At 45.9% G+C, this 16,993-nt stretch overlaps 1 protein-coding gene across 1 annotated transcript; it reads left to right on the forward strand.

Moving 5' to 3' along the window:
* The first annotated feature begins 13,714 nt into the window (after positions 1–13,714).
* On the forward strand, positions 13,715–16,286 carry LOC118472945 (uncharacterized). The gene is made up of 3 exons (XM_035960962.1): positions 13,715–14,096; positions 15,048–15,113; positions 16,075–16,286. The coding sequence occupies exons 1-3, from the start codon at positions 13,907–13,909 to the stop codon at positions 16,128–16,130; spliced, it is 312 nt and encodes a 103-aa protein (XP_035816855.1). The 5' UTR covers positions 13,715–13,906; the 3' UTR covers positions 16,131–16,286.
* The last annotated feature ends 707 nt before the right edge of the window (positions 16,287–16,993 follow it).

A 16,993-nucleotide genomic window follows, 5' to 3' on the forward strand; every position in this document is an offset into this window, starting at 1 on the left:
AGTTAGATTTATTTGCTACATCTAGTTTTGCATTCAAATCATCATTAACACTTTTTAAACTAGAAATTGTCTCATGGCAAGTAGATAGTTCACAAGAAAGCATTTCATTTCTTTTAACTTCTAAAGCAAGCGATTTTTGTGCCTCTACAAATTTATCATGTTCTTCATACAAAAGATCCTCTTGCTTTTCTAACAATCTATTCTTATCATTCAAAGCATCAATCAGTTCATTAATCTTATCAATTTTAGTTCTATCTAAGCCCTTGAACAAACTAGAGTAATATATTTCATCATCGCTAGATTCATCATCACTAGAAGAAGCATAAGTAGACTTTCGAGTACATACCTTCTTCTCCTTCGCCATGAGGCATGTGTGACGCTCGTTGGGGAAGAGGGATGATTTGTTGAAGGCGGTGGCGGCGAGTCCTTCGTTGTCAGAGTCGGACGAAGAGCAATCCGAATCCCACTCCTTTCCAAGATGTGCCTCGCCCTTTGCCTTCTTGTAGTTCTTCTTCTTTTCCCACTTTCTACTCTTCTTTTCCTGGTCACTCTCATTATCGGGACAATTAGCGATAAAATGACCAATCTTACCACATTTGAAGCAGGAGCGCTTCCCCTTCGTCTTGTTCTTGTTGGGATGCTCCTTGCGGCCCTTTAGCGCCGTCTTGAAGCGCTTGATGATGAGGGCCATCTCTTCCTCATTTAGCCCTGCCGCCTCAACTTGCGCCACCTTGCTAGGTAGCGCCTCCTTGCTACTTGTTGCCTTGATAGCAATGGCTTGAGGCTCATGGATTGGGCCATTCAATGCATCATCGACGTATCTTGCCTCCTTGATCATCATTCGCCCGCTTACAAACTTCCCAAGTACTTCTTCGGGCGATATCTTGGTGTACCTGGGATTCTCACGAATATTGTTTACAAGATGTGGATCAAGGACAGTAAAAGACCTTAGCAGTAGGCGGACGACGTCGTGGTCCGTCCATCGTGTGCTTCCATAGCTCCTTATTTTGTTGATGAGGGTCTTGAGCCGGTTGTACGTTTGGGTTGGCTCCTCTCCCCTGATCATTGCAAATCTCCCAAGTTCGCCCTCCACCAACTCCATCTTGGTGAGCATGGTGACATCATTTCCCTCATGTGATATCTTGAGGGTGTCCCAGATCTGCTTGGCATTGTCCAAGCCGCTCACCTTATTGTATTCTTCCCTGCACAAAGATGCTAAAAGGACAGTAGTAGCTTGTGCATTTTTATGGATTTGTTCATTGATGAACATGGGACTATCTGTACTATCAAAATGCATTCCATTTTCTACTATCTCCCATATACTTGGATGGAGAGAGAACAAGTGGCTACACATTTTGTGACTCCAAAATCCGTAGTCCTCTCCATCAAAGTGAGGGGGTTTACCGAGGGGAATGGAAAGCAAATGAGTATTGAAACTTTGCGGAATACGAGAATAATCAAAGGAAAAATTTGAATTAACCGTTTTCTTTTTCTCGTAGTCGTTGTCGTCGTCCTTTTGGGAAGAAGAGGATTCGTCGCTGTCGTCGTAGTAGACGATCTCCTTGATGCGCCTCATTTTCTTCTTCTTCCCGTCTTTTCTTTTGTGACTCGCGCCCGAGTCAGTAGGCTTGTCATCCTTTGGATCATTGACGAAGGACTCCTTCTCCTTATCATTGACCACCATCCCCTTGCCCTTAGGATCCATCTCTTCGGGCGATTAGTCCCTCACATGAAGAGAATGACTCTGATACCAATTGAGAGCACCTAGAGGGGGGGGGTGAATAGGTGATCCTGTAAAAACTTGAAACTTAATCCACAAAACTTGGTTAAGAGTTAGCACAATAAAGCCAAGTGGCTAGTGAAGAGTTCTTGCACAACACGATAACCACAAGAATATCAACACAGAGATGACACAGTGGTTTATCCCGTGGTTCGGCCAAGTCCAACACTTGCCTACTCCACGTTGTGGCGTCCCAGCGGACGAGGGTTGCACTCAACCCCTTTCAAGCGGTCCAAAGACCCACTTGAATACCATAGTGTTTTGCTTTCACTTTACTATATCCCGCTTGCGAGGAATCTCCACAACTTAGAGCCTCTCGCCCTTACAAGGATGTTCACAAAGAAGCACGGAGTAAGGATGGGATGAGCAACGCACACAAGACACAAAATCAGAGCACAACACGCACACAAGTCACAACTCGAGCTCACAACACAACCCAAAGAGTTCTCTACTCAAATGGAGCTCTAGTTGCTATCACAAAGAATCGAATGCGCGGAATTGGAGTCTTGGTGCTTAGGAATGCTTAGAGAATGCTTGGTGTGCTCCTCCATGCGCCTAGGGGTCCCTTTTATAGCCCCAAGACAGCTAGGAGCCGTTGAGAGCATTCCAGGAAGGCAATTCCTGCCTTCTGTCGCCTGGCGCACCGGACAGTCCGGTGCACCACCGGACACTGTCCGGTGCGGATTTCTTTCCTTCTTTGGCGAAGCCGACCGTTGGAGATTCAGAGCCATTGGCGCACCGGACACTGCCCGGTGCACACCGGACAGTCCGGTGCCCCCTTCTAACCGTTGGCTCTGCCACGCGTCGCGCGCGGATTACGCGGCCGACCGTTGGCCCGACCGACTGTTGGCTCACCGGACAGTCCGGTGCACCACCGGACAGTCCGGTGATTTATAGCCGTACGCCGCCGACGAAATCCCGAGAGCAGCCAAATGACAGATGCCAGCCTGGTGCACCGGACACTGTCCGGTGCACCCAGACCGAGCAATCTTTTGGCTGTACATAGCCAACTTCTCCATAATTGTTTCTCCTGTTTCTAGCACTTAGACACAATACATTAGTCTTCAAAACAATGTACTAAGTCTAGAAACATACCATTAATCTTGATTTGCACTTCTTGAGTCTTTGGCACAATTCAACACTTAGGCACTTGTATTGGACACTTAATCACCAAAATACTTAGAAATGGCCCAATGGCACATTTCCCTTTCAAAGGGGCCAAGATTAGATCTTGGGGAATTGACTGTCGACCGTGGATTGGCGGATGATCGGTTTAGATTCGATTGAGCATACCGCTTCGGTGGGGCGTGCTTGGGCCATTCGATCGGGATCCGGGGGCCTTGGTTGGACCCGTAGTAATCAAATCCGGGCCGTTGGATCTCGATCCAGAGGCCAGTGGGGCGTACAGGTTCACTGGGTTACGGATCTAATCGACGACGTAGAAATCAAATCTAACAGCCTAGATCTCGCGGTACCCCTTCGGCGACCATTTTAGCATAAGAGTCCCTCGGTTTGCTATAAAATAACCCGCCGTCCCAATACAGTAGGAAGTGTTTCAATTAGGTCCTAATTTCATTGATTTAGACCCCTGGATTCTTCTGTAATTGTGGCCGCAGTCCAGGTAACTCAGAAATTCATTCAATTAAATACAGAAATCCTTTTAGTGCAAAAATAATGTACCAAACTTAGGAAATTCATAACTTGATGAATTTAACTCCTTTTTAATCCGTTCCAGTTGCAATTATTTTGTATTAATATTATTTATCACTTGGTAACTCTATTTTAACATGACACCTATATTAAAATTAATCACTTAATTATTTCTGTACCAAACACATAAAGACTTCGGAAAATCATAATTTGTTATCTGTAACTTCAAATTTAGTGATTCTCGAACCTATGATCTCGTTACGATGCATAGATTATTATTATGCATTCTGTTCTCATGTTTGGTGTGATGATTAATTTCCCTTGTACCATGTTTGTTTGTATTATGGCGAGTAGACGAGCACGTGATTGAGGACCCAGGTGTTTAGCAGGTAGAAGTTGCTGAGCAGGAGCTCATTGAAGGCAAGTTGTGCCCTTGACCACTTTTATTTACCCAATAATATTCTCTATAATCATTTTGGCATGCATAGGCTTAATTTTGATGGGACCCAATAGGTCACCCTAGTTTGGTCATCTTTACACCTTGTTTACCCCTGAACATTTGGGCAGTCTTTGTTATTGCTATATATGGTTTTGGGTGTGGAGATAACTATTACACATGGTCATTCTTTATTATTATTGTTCTATCTCTGTTCATGATAAGACTGTTATGTTAATTGGAACATGGAGCTTAACTTGAGAAAGACGTGCCACCACAAGGGTGGAATGGGACGTCCTTGGTTGACTAATTAGGAAAGCTAGTGGAGGGATAAGGGCAGTAGGGGAGTAGGCGGTGTAGGGAGGTTCTCGGGTTGATTTTGCTGCGATGGCAGTCAGATAGGGGATTCCTGCATTTGCGCTCCCTAGAAACTGTAGCGGGTTTTCTCAAGCTAGTGGAACTTTGTAAAGGCCTCGTAGTGTTACCATGCCTCGCTTCCTTGGTAGAGGTGTATGGGGCCCGTACAACCCCATGGAAAATGGGTAACATGACTTGTGGGTAAAGGGTACAACCTCTGCAGAGTGTAAAACTGGTATACTAGCCGTGCTCACGGTCATGAGCAGCTCAGGACTCTCGCATGATTAATTTATGGAATTAAATTCAATTTGGCATTTTCATCGCATTTTGGTTTATTATTAATTTTAATCTATTATTACTCTGGTTTGGTATTTACTTATATTTAGTAACTGCTAATAAAACTTGACCAACCTATTAAAAGCAATGCTCAGCTTTAACCCTTATTTATTGATCAGCCTTACACTTCACATGAGCTCCAACCTTTGGTGAGTCAATGCACATTATTCCCCACAACTTGTTGAGCTATGTTCTTTTGTGAGCTCACCCTTGTGATATATAACCCCCCCACAGGAGAAGAACATGTGGTCCAGGAAGAGCCTTACAACGAGGAGTACGAGCTTATCTAGGTGGCGTCTCCCAGTCAGCTTGATGGCGCCAAGGAATAATATTTAGTTCGTTTTATTGTTCTTATTCATTTTTGTAAGACTTCCGCTATGTAATAATGATATTTGTGACATTTATCGCTATACACTTTGTCATTGTATGTGATGTTCTTCTTTGGCGCACATATGAGACGCATCCGTCTTTATCCCTTAAATCTAGGTGTGACAGAAGTGGTATCAGAGGAAATGTTCACTATAGGACGAAACCTAGATAGAACTGGACAAAAACCCTTATCTACTTACCTTAATTTGATTCTTTCTATACTTTTCTTGATCATGTCTCACCTTTTGCTATTCCACTCTGACTATTCTTATCTATTCTACTCTAGAAAGACAAGAAGGATTTCACACCTTGGAATCCTACATCTAAGACCTCTTAAAGAAATAGGAAACCTAAGACAATATATATATATATATATATATGTATTTTCTCTACCTGAAGTGACTTGATGTTTGTTCTTATGGTAAATGCTTGATTTGCTTCTTTGATTGACTGAATTAGTATATCAGGGCATTCTAGTATGTACCACTATAAGGTAATGTACTAGCCTTAGTAGGTGACATACTAATCTACTTAGCTAATAAAACCCTCAAAATATATTGTCTCGTAATTGCTCGTCTTATCTACAATTCTATCTTACCATGTGTTTCTAACCCAGATGGTCAACACCAGGAAGGGAGGCGGAATCGATCTACCTGCCAACCACCATAGTAGGAGGATTATTAGACAACCACAACCAGAAATGAATCCTCTGAATCCTCTACCGGCTAGGATAGATGTAACGCCCTGAATTTGGGGGTAGAATTTTTTTCTTCTTTTCTCTCACCAAATTCAGGCGTTACTCTTTCCTTTTTCCCTTTTCTTCTCGCTAAGCCTTGATCTTTTCCAAAGTCGCAGCGGGTTTTGGCTTTAGACCTCGTGTGAAGCAAAACCTTAAAACACTTTATTTTGGGTGATGCACCATGCCGAACCATGCATACTTTTGATTGTTAAAAATGTGAAAGCTTTCATCTAGAAAATTAGATTTTAGAAAAAGAAAATCCTTTTCTTTTTCTCCCCCTCTCTCCCTTTCCCATTTCGGCCCAGCCCCCCCTTCGGCCGGCCCAGCTGGTGGCCCAGCCGCCCCCTCCCCCCCTCCCGCGTGGGCCCCGCGCCGGCCCAGCAGCGCGCCCCCTCCCTCCCCCACTTTGGGCCCAACCGGCCCAACCGCCCCCCACCCTTTTTCTTTTTTTTCCCAAAAATCCTCCCGCGGGCCCCGCCCGTCATCTCTCTCTCTCTCCCTCACCCTAACCCTAACCCTAGTCGCCGCCGCCCCTTGCCCCGCGCCGCCGCCGCTCCCCGGCGCCGCCGCCGCCGTTCTCCCCTCCGGTGAGACCCGCTCTCCTCCCTCCTCTACTTCCCTCTCTCCTCCCTCCCCTCCCTCCGGCGCCCTTCACCCCCCGCGCCATGGGCGCGCCCGTCCTCGCCCGCGCCGGCCCCGCCCGGCCGCCCTCCGACGAGCCGCCCGCGCCCGGCTGCGCTCGCGCCCTCCGGCGAGCCGCGCCCGCGCCCGACTGCGCCCGCGCCGGCCCCGCCTCGCCCCCCGGCGAGCTCGCGCCCGGCCGCGCCCGCGCCGGCCCCGCCTCGTCGCCCCCCGGCGAGCCCGCGTCCGGCCTCGCCCCGGCCGCGCCCGACGAGCCCCGTCCCGCGCCCCGGCCGCCCTCGCCCGGCCCCGCTCCGCCGCCCCGCGCCGCCCCTTCCCCGTCCCCGGCCATCCCGGCTTGGCCGCGCCCCTCGGCCCCGCCGCCGGCGAGCCGCCCCGCCCCCTCCCGTGCCCGGCTCGGCCCCGCCCCGGCGAGCCCGGCCGCGCCCGCTCGGTCCCACCCTCGCCGCGCCCGGTCCCGACTCGGCGAGCCTCGCCCGCTCGGCCCGGCTCCCTGGCCGCCCCGGCACCCCGCGCCGCCCCGTGCTCGGCCGCCCCCGGCGAGCCGCGCTCGGCCCTGCCCCCGGCTGCCCCCGTGCCCCTGCGTGCTTGCCCGCTCGCCCCGCCGTGCCTTGCTCGCGTCGTGTCGGCCCCTGCGTGGCCTCGAGCTTGGCCCAGCGTGCCTATGGCGCGCGGCTTTGAGCTCGGCCAGCGCTCGGCTCCGACGTGCGCACGGCTAGTTCGTGGCGTGTGCGTGCGACCTCGCGCGCGTGCCCGCGTAGTGCGCGTGCCTTGGCATGGCCCGTCGTGCCCCGTCTACCCCCCGTGTCCTATGCGCGCTAATCCCATGTTTATATTAATAAGATAGGAGTCTCAAGTCGGAAATTGGTTACGTTAGTTAATTTGTATAACTAACCATCTATCTCGTTCGATGTTAATCTACTAAAAGTGGTCGCGATTACATTAGTGCATGTAGCTAATTCTTTTGTTAGAACCAATTGAAACTAGAGCACGTGACGTCTAGTCATTCGTTTACCCGTAGTGCCCCTCGGGCATAAGCCTTAACCCCTGCGAGACCTTCCCTCGTTTCTTTCTAACCAAGGTAAATTCATTATCGTATGTGGTATTCTATGCATATTTACTTTACTTGTTCTCTTGTATGGTGTACTGTTGGCTTCCTAATTTCAATGGATGGATGTATGTATGTTTGCACTCGCTTAGAGAACGACCCGGTCGAAGAGCCCGAGGAACTCGCAGGAGAAGCCCCTGAGCAGCAGTCGGTTGGTGGAGGCAAGTGTCCCTTGACCTATCTCTGTCCTATTCATTCTTTAATTCACCTCCCGCTTTACACACTTATGCCTAAGGATTGACTAGCTTTTTGTTATCCATGTCCTTGTTTACCTATTTGGGTTGGATTATTATTGTTTAGCTTTATGCTATTGCTCAAATTCTAATCAATGAACATGATGAGATTATCTATGATACGTTGTTTTCCCCTCTCTTATTATGATGTTGGACTGGTGATACTTTAGGGGACTCGAGCGGTTTCTCGAGTGCCTCTCCGTAAGGACCTGTTCTATGGATGACCGCCCGGGAAAACAGTGCAACCATGAGGGTGAAATGGGGTGCCCTTAGCAGAATAATTAGAGGATCCGGGGTGTAGTTCACTTAGCCGTCGTGCCGTCAATGGGGCTCGGTGTATGCGGCTCGCTCTGCCAAGGTTGATTTGTCCCTTGGGGAGGAGTGCGGTACATTTAGGAAACCTAACGGGTGGCTACAGCCCTGGGGAATCTTTGTAAAGGCTACGTAGTGATGCCCTGCTAGGCCACCTAGGTAGTGGTCAATGGGGAGTAGCTCTCTCCGGGCAGAAAGGGAATCACGGCTTGTGGGTAAAGTGCACAACCTCTGCAGAGTGTTTGAAAACTGATATATCAGCCGTGCTCGCGGTTATGAGCGGCCAAGGGAGCTCCAATGATTAGTGGTACTTGATCAGAGACATTATGGTACATGTGGTTATGAGATCGATGGTTCTGGTTATGACTATGGTGCTGGTAAGTGGTACTCTTTCCGCTTGGAAAGGAGTACGTTTGGGTTAATAACGTGGGTTAAATCTAAAACTTGGCTTTCTCTACTCGTAATAATAATCTGACCAACTAAAAGCAACTGTTTGACTTACCCCCACATAAAGCTAGTCCACTACAGCCAAACAGGATACTTGCTGAGTATGTTGATGTGTACTCACCCTTGCTCTACACACCAAACCCCCCCCCCATCCCCAGGTTGTCAGCATTGCAACCACTGCTCAGGCGAAGATGAAGCTGTGGAAGGAGACTTCCAGGAGTTCCAAGACTACGACGAGTTCTAGGCGTGGGTTAGCGGCAACCCCCCAGTCGGCTGCCTGTGAAGGCCGCGGTTATCTACGTTTCTTTTCCGCACTTTGATTTATTGTAAGAACTATATGGACGTCTCAGACGTATGATGTAATCGACTATTAGTTCCCTTTTAATACTATTTTGAGCACTGTGTGATGATGTCCATGTTATGTAACTGCTGTGTACGTGAATAACTGATCCTGGCACGTACATGGTTCGCATTCGGTTTGCCTTCTAAAACCGGGTGTGACAATAGATCCAGTGGTTGCCGCTCAGATGCAGATGCTACAGCACATGGCAAACACGATGAATGAAATGCAGGCTCAAATGTGGCAAGAACGCCAGGAGATGCGTCAGGAAAGGCAGGAGATGCGAGAGGAGATGAGGCAAGAACGACGGGAAAGGCAGCAACAACCACCACTACCTCCACCACCACCACCAGTTCCACCCCAGGACAAGCATCGAGAATTCATGAGTCACAAGCCACCTACATTCTCTAGCTCTCCAGATCCTTTACATGCTGATGATTCTGTGAAATCAGTGAAGAAGATCCTTAATATCGCTCAATGCTCTGATCGAGAGAAGGCTCTACGCTTCAGGTCGTCTTACTGGCCCTGCTGCTGAATGGTGGGACTCCTACACTGCTGCCCATGATGCTGCCAATAATATCACCTGGGTAGAGTTTGCTACACAATTTAGAAACTACCATATTCCTGCTGGCCTGATGAAAATGAAGAAGGAACTCCTATCATTGAAGCAAGGCAACATGTCAGTCAGTGAATATCGTGACAAATTTATTTAGTTGTCGAGGTATACTCCAGATGTGGTTGTTGATGATGAAAGGAAGCAGGGGCATTTTAGGGAGGGACTTGTTGGACCACTTTAGTATCAGCTGGTTGCTCACACCTTTCCATCTTTCTAGAGGCTTCTGGATAAGACTATAGCTATTGAACACAAACATGTTCAGCTGGGTGAGATGAAGAGGAAGGCTATCACCCAGGGGCAGAGGATCAGTAGCATTGCCAGGGTCAACCAAGTTAGTGCTGATGCTACCGCTGATGGAGCTGACATTGCTATTGGTATGTTTTACATTAATTCAGTTTCTGCAGCCATATTATTTGATTCTGGTGCTACACATTCGTTTATTTTTGCTCGATATGCCAACACAAATGAGTTACCACTTCAAACTATGCAAAAATCACTGATAGTAATTACCCCTAAAGGGCCTATTGAAGCAAATTATATGACCAACAGATTAACATTGACAATCATGGGAAGGGAATTCTGGTCTATGCCTATAGTATTAGAGGAGAGCATTATAGATCTGATACTTGGTATGTCATGGTTAAGGAAAGCAAAGGCAGTTATACATTGTGCTAGGGGAACCGTAGCACTCACCAGCCCAAAAGGAGAAAGATTTGAAGTCATAATTACCATAACCCCCTCTACCAGACCCGCCGTATATCTACTAGATGGTAAATTTGTGGGCACAAACATCCATGTGGTTAGAGATTTCGCCAATGTCTTTCCAGAGGAGTTACCTGGAATGCCACCAGATAGGGAAGTTGAATTTGTTATTGATCTCTTACCTACAACCGCTCCTATTTATAAAGGCCATATAGGATGTCAGTGGAAGAATTAAAAGAACTCAAGAAACAACTAACTGAGTTACAGGAGGCGGGCTACATTCGCCCGAGTTTGTCACCCTGGGGAGCAGCGATCCTGTTTGTACAGAAGAAAGATGGTTCACAAAGGATGTGTGTGGATTATAGATCACTTAATGATGTCACAATTAAGAACAAGTATCCTTTACCCCATATTAAAGATTTATTTGATCGGATGAGAGGTGCTAGGGTATTCTCGAAGATTGATCTCAGATTTGGTTATCATCAAATGAAGATTAAGCCATCCGATATTCCCAAGATGACTTTCTCTACCCGATATGGTCTATATGAATCCACAGTCATGTCGTTTGGCTTAACTAATGCACCAGCCTACTTCATGAATCTGATGAACAAGGTGTTCATGGAGTATCTTGATAACTTCACCGTGGTATTCATCGACGACATTCTGATTTATTCCAAGAATGGTAGTGATCTTGAAGAACATCCGCGAATGGTGCTACAGAAGTTACGGGATAATCAACTCTATGCCAAGTATAGCAAGTGTGAGTTCTGGATTGACGAAGTGCCATTCCTTGGACACATCATCTCTAATGGAGGAATATCAGTGGATCCTGCTAAAGTGAGAGAGATAGTAGGATGGAAGATACCAAGTTCGGTTACTGAGATTCGGAGTTTCTTAGGACTCGCAAGCTATTACCGGCAATTCATTGAGGGATTCTCCAAGATTGCTAAGCCCATGACCTCACTATTAGAGAAGGGAATGGAGTTTAAGTGGTCTCATGAATGTCAAGATAGTTTCAATCAAATGAAGTTAAGATTGATGTCACCCCCAGTGTTGGTTATGCCAGATCTGCAGAAGGGATTTGATCTATATTGTGATGCGTGCCGCCAGGGCTTGGGATGTGTTCTTATGCAAGAGTGACATGTCATTGCCTATGTGTCTCACTAGTTGCGAAAACATGAGTTGAACTACCCCACTCATGACTTAGAACTGGCAGCCGTAGTGCATGTTCTCATGATTTGGAGGCATTGTATTATAGGGGCTAAGTGCCAAGTCTACACTGATCATAAGAGCTTAAAGTATATCTTCACTCAAAAAGATCTCAACCTTAGGCTACATCGTTGGTTGGAGCTCATTAAAGACTATGACTTGGAGATTCATTATCATCTAGGCAAGGTGAATCTGGTTGCGGATGCCTTGTGTCGGAAGGAGCATGTTCATGCAACTATTGTTGCCCAGTTACCTGATGAGTTAGTAGAAGATTTTAAAAGACTCAACCTGGGAATAGTTGCACATACTAAAGGGATCACTATCGAAGTGGAACCTACCTTGGAGGAAGAAATCCGCAAAGGTCAGATCGGTGATGCTAAAATTCAAGAAATCAAAGATCTGATGGCAGAAGGTAGAGGTCTAGACTTCACAGAGGATGAGCAAGGCACAATATGGTTCAAGAACCGGATATGTGTTCCCGAGATTGATAGACTTCGTGAGACCATATTGAAGGAAGCCCATTACTCTAATTACTCTATCCATCCTGGTAGCACTAAGATGTATCAAGATATGAAGCAGAAGTACTGGTGGTATGGGCTGAAAAGAAATGTGGGTGCACACGTGGTTGTGTGTGATGTATGTCAAAGTGTCAATGATTGACATCAAAGACTAGCTGGATTGCTTCACCCATTAAAAGTGCCCGAATGGAAGTGGGAGGAAATTGGTATGGATTTTATTGTTGGGCTGCCTCGCACCCCGAAAGGGTATGATTCCATATGGGTGATCGTGGATAGATTAACCAAAGTAGCTCACTTCATTCCGGTCAAGATTACTTACAAGGGTTCTCAGTTGGTCGAGTTATATATGGCTCGAATTGTGTGCCTACATGGTGTACCGAAGAAGATTGTTTCTGATTGAGGATCTCAATTTAGCTCAAGATTTTGGAAGAGTCGCCATGAGAACATGGATACGAAGTTGAACTTCAGTTCGGCCTATCATCCCCAAACTGATGGCCAGACTGAGAGAACTAACCAAGTACTTGAGGATATGTTAAGAGCTTGTGCCCTTAAGCATGGAGGCGGTTGGGATAAGAGTCTACCATACGTTGAGTTCTCGTATAATAATAGTTATCAGGCCAGTCTGAAAATGTCACCATTTGAAGCTTTATATGGCAGAAAGTGTAGAACTCCTCTGTATTGGGATCGGACTGGTGAAAGACAGTTCTTTGGGCTTGAGATTATTCAAGAGGCAGAAGAACAAGTGCGGATGATCCGAGAGAACTTGAGGATAGCATAGACTCAGCAAAAGAGTTATGCTGATAACCGGAGAAAACCACTGGAAATTGAAGAGGGTGATCACGTGTACCTCAAGGTGTCACCAATTCGTGGAATGAGAAGATTGAAAGTTAAAGGCAAGCTATCCCCTCGCTTTATTGGACCCTTCAGAATCTTTAGGCAAGTTGGGGAGATGGCCTACCAAATTGAGCTACCTGATCATCTGTTTGATGTACACGATGTATTCCACGTATCTCAACTCAAGAAGTGTCTCCGTGTCCCAGAGGAACATTTACCAATGGAACAACTTAGTGTGCAAGGTGATCTAACTTACACAGAGTATCCAATCAAGATCATTGACACCTTGACTTGGGTTACAAGGAATAAAGTGATAAAAATATGCAAAGTGCAATGGAGTCACCAAGGTAAAGATGAGGCTACTTGGGAGAGAGAAGAATAGCTTTGAATAGAATTTCGCCACCTCTTCACTAGTTCTTCCTAATCTCGAGGTCGAGATTATTTTTAAGGGGTGTAGGATTTGTAATACCCAATTTGTAAAGAATAAGAAGAGAATTGATCTCCTTTTTTGCCCTCTACTTATTGGAACATGTGGATAACCATATTTAAAAGTGAATAATTAACAAATGACACATAAATAACCTATGCATCATGCTGGAGTTTATGTGTTTATGCATTTAATAATAGTAATATTAATAAAAATATATTAGTACCCGAATTAGAATTTGGAAATAACATATAGAAAGGAAAAGGGAAAATACCACACAATATAAATGAAATAAATATATTATTTTTATCCTAATATTTGAATTTGTGCATTCAACCTAGGTATGAAATTCCAACAAAAAATTGAATTCAAATTTGAAATCTAAAAATAAAAAAGAAAACAGAAAAGGAAAAAATAAAATAAAAAGGGAAAACGACCACATGGGCCGAATGTGCCTGGCTTGGCCCATCTCGCTCTTCTCTCTGCGCGCGTCCAGCAGCGTGATCTAGCACTAACGTCTGGGTCACGTGTGTCAGACACAGCGACACGCCAGTGCTACCGTTTTCCCACTAACTTGAGGGCCCGCGTAGCAGGTTTGTTTTCCACCACACTATGACTAACGTGTAGGGCCGTGCGGTCAGACCTCCCTCCAACAGAATCGCCTACATCCTCGGGTCAACCGACGCACGATGCGAAATCCTCGGCCATGACTGCCCTGATCCAGTGGCCTCGTCGTGCATATAAAAATCGGTCGCGCCGCATTCCCTATGACCGATTCAATCGCGTTGACGACTGGAGCCTAACCATTATCGCAAGGAAGGAGGGAGCAGGGGGGTGATTGGGTGGCCACCATGGAGAGTCACCGCCACCATCATCGCGCTCCCTGCGGATTGCCTTGGATGTCAGTCATGGTCTGTGGCACCTGGGCAAAGGATGTTCACGCGCTACGAACCTTGATCCCCCTGGTAATTTCTCATCGGGGGCGCCACTACCTTGAGCCCGCGCCGCATCGCAATTCGCGCGTCCGTCGCCCCAACTCCAGTAATAAACCTTGCCCTATTGTCCGCCTTTATTTTCTCTTTGCGTAGCGTTGATCGGGGTCGAATTAAACAATAGAGCGAGGGTTGGTGCTATTCCGGTGTGCCTCCGCCGGGCGCGTGGGCGGCGCCGCCATCCTGCTTGGCAAGAAGGAGGAAGACAACCAGGGGCCAGGATTAGATCTTGGGGAATTTATTGTCGACCGTGGATTGGCGGATGATCGGTTCAGATTCGATCGAGCATATTGCTCCAGTGGGGCGCGCCTGGGTCGTTCGGTCGGGATCGGGGGGCCTTGGTTGGACCCACAGTAATCAAATCCGGGCCATTGGATCTCAATCCAGAGGCCAGTGGGGCATACAGGTTCACTGGGTTACAAATCTAATCAGCGACGTAGAAATCAATTCTAATAGCCCAGATCTCGCGGTACCCCTTCGGCGACCATTTTAGCATAAGAGTCCCTCGTTTTGCTATAAAATAACATGTCGTCCCAGTACATTTAGGAAGTGTTTTAATTAGTTCCTGATTTCTTTGATTTAGACCCCTGGATTCTTCTGTAATTGTGGTCGCAGTCCAGGTAACTCATCCATTAAATTAAACACAGAAATCCTTTTTAGTGCAAAAATAATGTACCAAACTTAGGAAATTCATAACTTGATGAATTTAACTCCTTTTTAATCTGTTTCAGTTGCAATAATTTTGTATTAATATTATTTATCACTTGTTAACTCTGTTTTAACATGACACCTATATTAAAATTGATCACTTAATTATTTCTGTACCAAACGCATAAAGACTTCGGAAAATCATAACTTGTTATCTGTAACTCCAAATTTAGTGATTCTTGAATCTATGATCTCATTACGATGCATAGATTATTATTATGGATTATGTTCTCATGTTTGGTGTGATGATTATTTTCCATTGTACCATGTTTGTTTGTATTGTGGCGAGTAGACGAGCAAGTGATTGAGGACCCTGGTGTTCAACAGGTAGAAGTTGCTGAGCAGGAGCTCATTGAAGGCAAGTTGTGCCCTTGACCACTTTATTTACCCAATAATGTTCTCTATAATCATTTTGTCATGCATAGGCTTAATTTTGATTGGACCCAATAGGTCACCCTAGTTTGGTCATCTTTACACCTTGTTTACCCCTGAACTTTTGGGTAGTCTTTGCTATTGCTATATATGGTTTTGGGTGTGGAGATAACTATTACACATGGTCATTCTTTATTATTATTGTTTTATTTCTGTTCATGATAAGACTATTATGTTAATTGGAACATGGAGCTTAACTTGAGAAACACGTGCCGCCACAAGGGTGGAATGGGACGCCCTTGGCTGACTAATTAGGAAAACTAGTGAAGGTCTACCTTACCCGAAAGGGGCAAGGGCAGTAGGGGAGTTGGTGGTGTAGAGAGGTTCTCAGGTTGATTTTGCTGCAATGGCGGTCAGACGGGGGATTCTACATTTGGGCTCCCTAGAAACTGTAGCGGGTTTTCTGAAGCTAGTGGAACTTTGTAAAGGCCTCATAGTGTTACCTTGCCTCGCTTCCTTGGTAGAGGTGTATGTGGCCCGTACAACCCCGTGGCAAATGGGTAACATAACTTGTGGGTAAAGGGTACAACCTCTGCAGTGTGTAAAACTGGTATACCAGCCGTGCTCACGGTCATGAGCAGCTCAGGACTCTCGCATGATTAATTTATGGAATTAAATTCAATTGTCATTTGCATCGCATTGTGGTTTATTATTAATTTTGATCTATTATTGCTCTGGTTTGGTATTTACTTACATTTAGTACTCCTAATAAAACTTGACCAATTTATTAAAAGCAATGCTTAGCTTTAACCCTTATTTATTGATCAGCCTTACACTTCACATGAGCTCCCACCTTTGGTGAGTTCATGCACATTATTCCCCACAACTTGTTGAGCTATGATCTTTTGTGAGCGCACCCTTGCGATATATAACCCCCCCCTCCACAGGAGAAGAACAGGTGGTCCAAGAGGAGCCTTACAACGAGGAGTTCGAGCTTATCTAGGTGGCGTCTCCCAGTCAGCTTGATGGCGCCAAGGAATAATACTTAGTTCGTTTTATTATTCTTATTCATTTTTGTAAGACTTCCGCTATGTAATAATGATATTTGTGACATTTATCTCTATACACTTTATCGTTATATGTGATGTTCTACTTTGGCGCACATATGAGACACACCCGACTTTATCCCTTAAATCCGAGTGTGACACATCCTCACCATAGAGCAGGACTAGACCACTTCGGTGAAGTCATGTAGACCCCACATCAAGACACCTTTCAGGCCTTCAACTTCATCGATGAAAGATGCCCTCTTCAGCCAGGATGCAAGTGACACTATGGCCTTGCAATTACAGAGCAGGAAACTAGCCCAAGTACAACAGAAAGGCCGACCCTTCGCAATTCGTCATGGGATACCAGGTAGCGGTTTCCTCGTCCAGAGGCGATGACAATGCAATGGAAAAATCCTTCATAATCACCCTAGCCTAGCTCTAACATGGTACACTAGATTGTCTTTGTTATCAATCGACTCATGGGCAGCTTTCTGAGAGAAATTCCTACTCAACGCTTAGGGATACAGTCCACAAATAATGCCCTCACAGAGTTATCCTTATGCACGCAGCTTGAGAAGGAAAGTCTTTGTGACTACTATTGAAAAAGAAATGGCCTTAACCATTTTTTCAAATTAATTTTGGTGCTTGATGACCATCACAACCTTATGGACAATTTTTTTGCATAGTCTTTGATTCACAAGTGCATAAGTTCATTCAATATAGTTCTAAGTCAGATACAGCTCAAAACCAACTAAAAGGGGTAAAACTTGGAATATAAGAACTTTGCCATGTTCCACACCTTGGACAAGTTGTATAC

This window comes from Zea mays, chromosome 7 (genome assembly GCF_902167145.1).
Source record: "Zea mays cultivar B73 chromosome 7, Zm-B73-REFERENCE-NAM-5.0, whole genome shotgun sequence".
NCBI lineage: Eukaryota > Viridiplantae > Streptophyta > Magnoliopsida > Poales > Poaceae > Zea > Zea mays.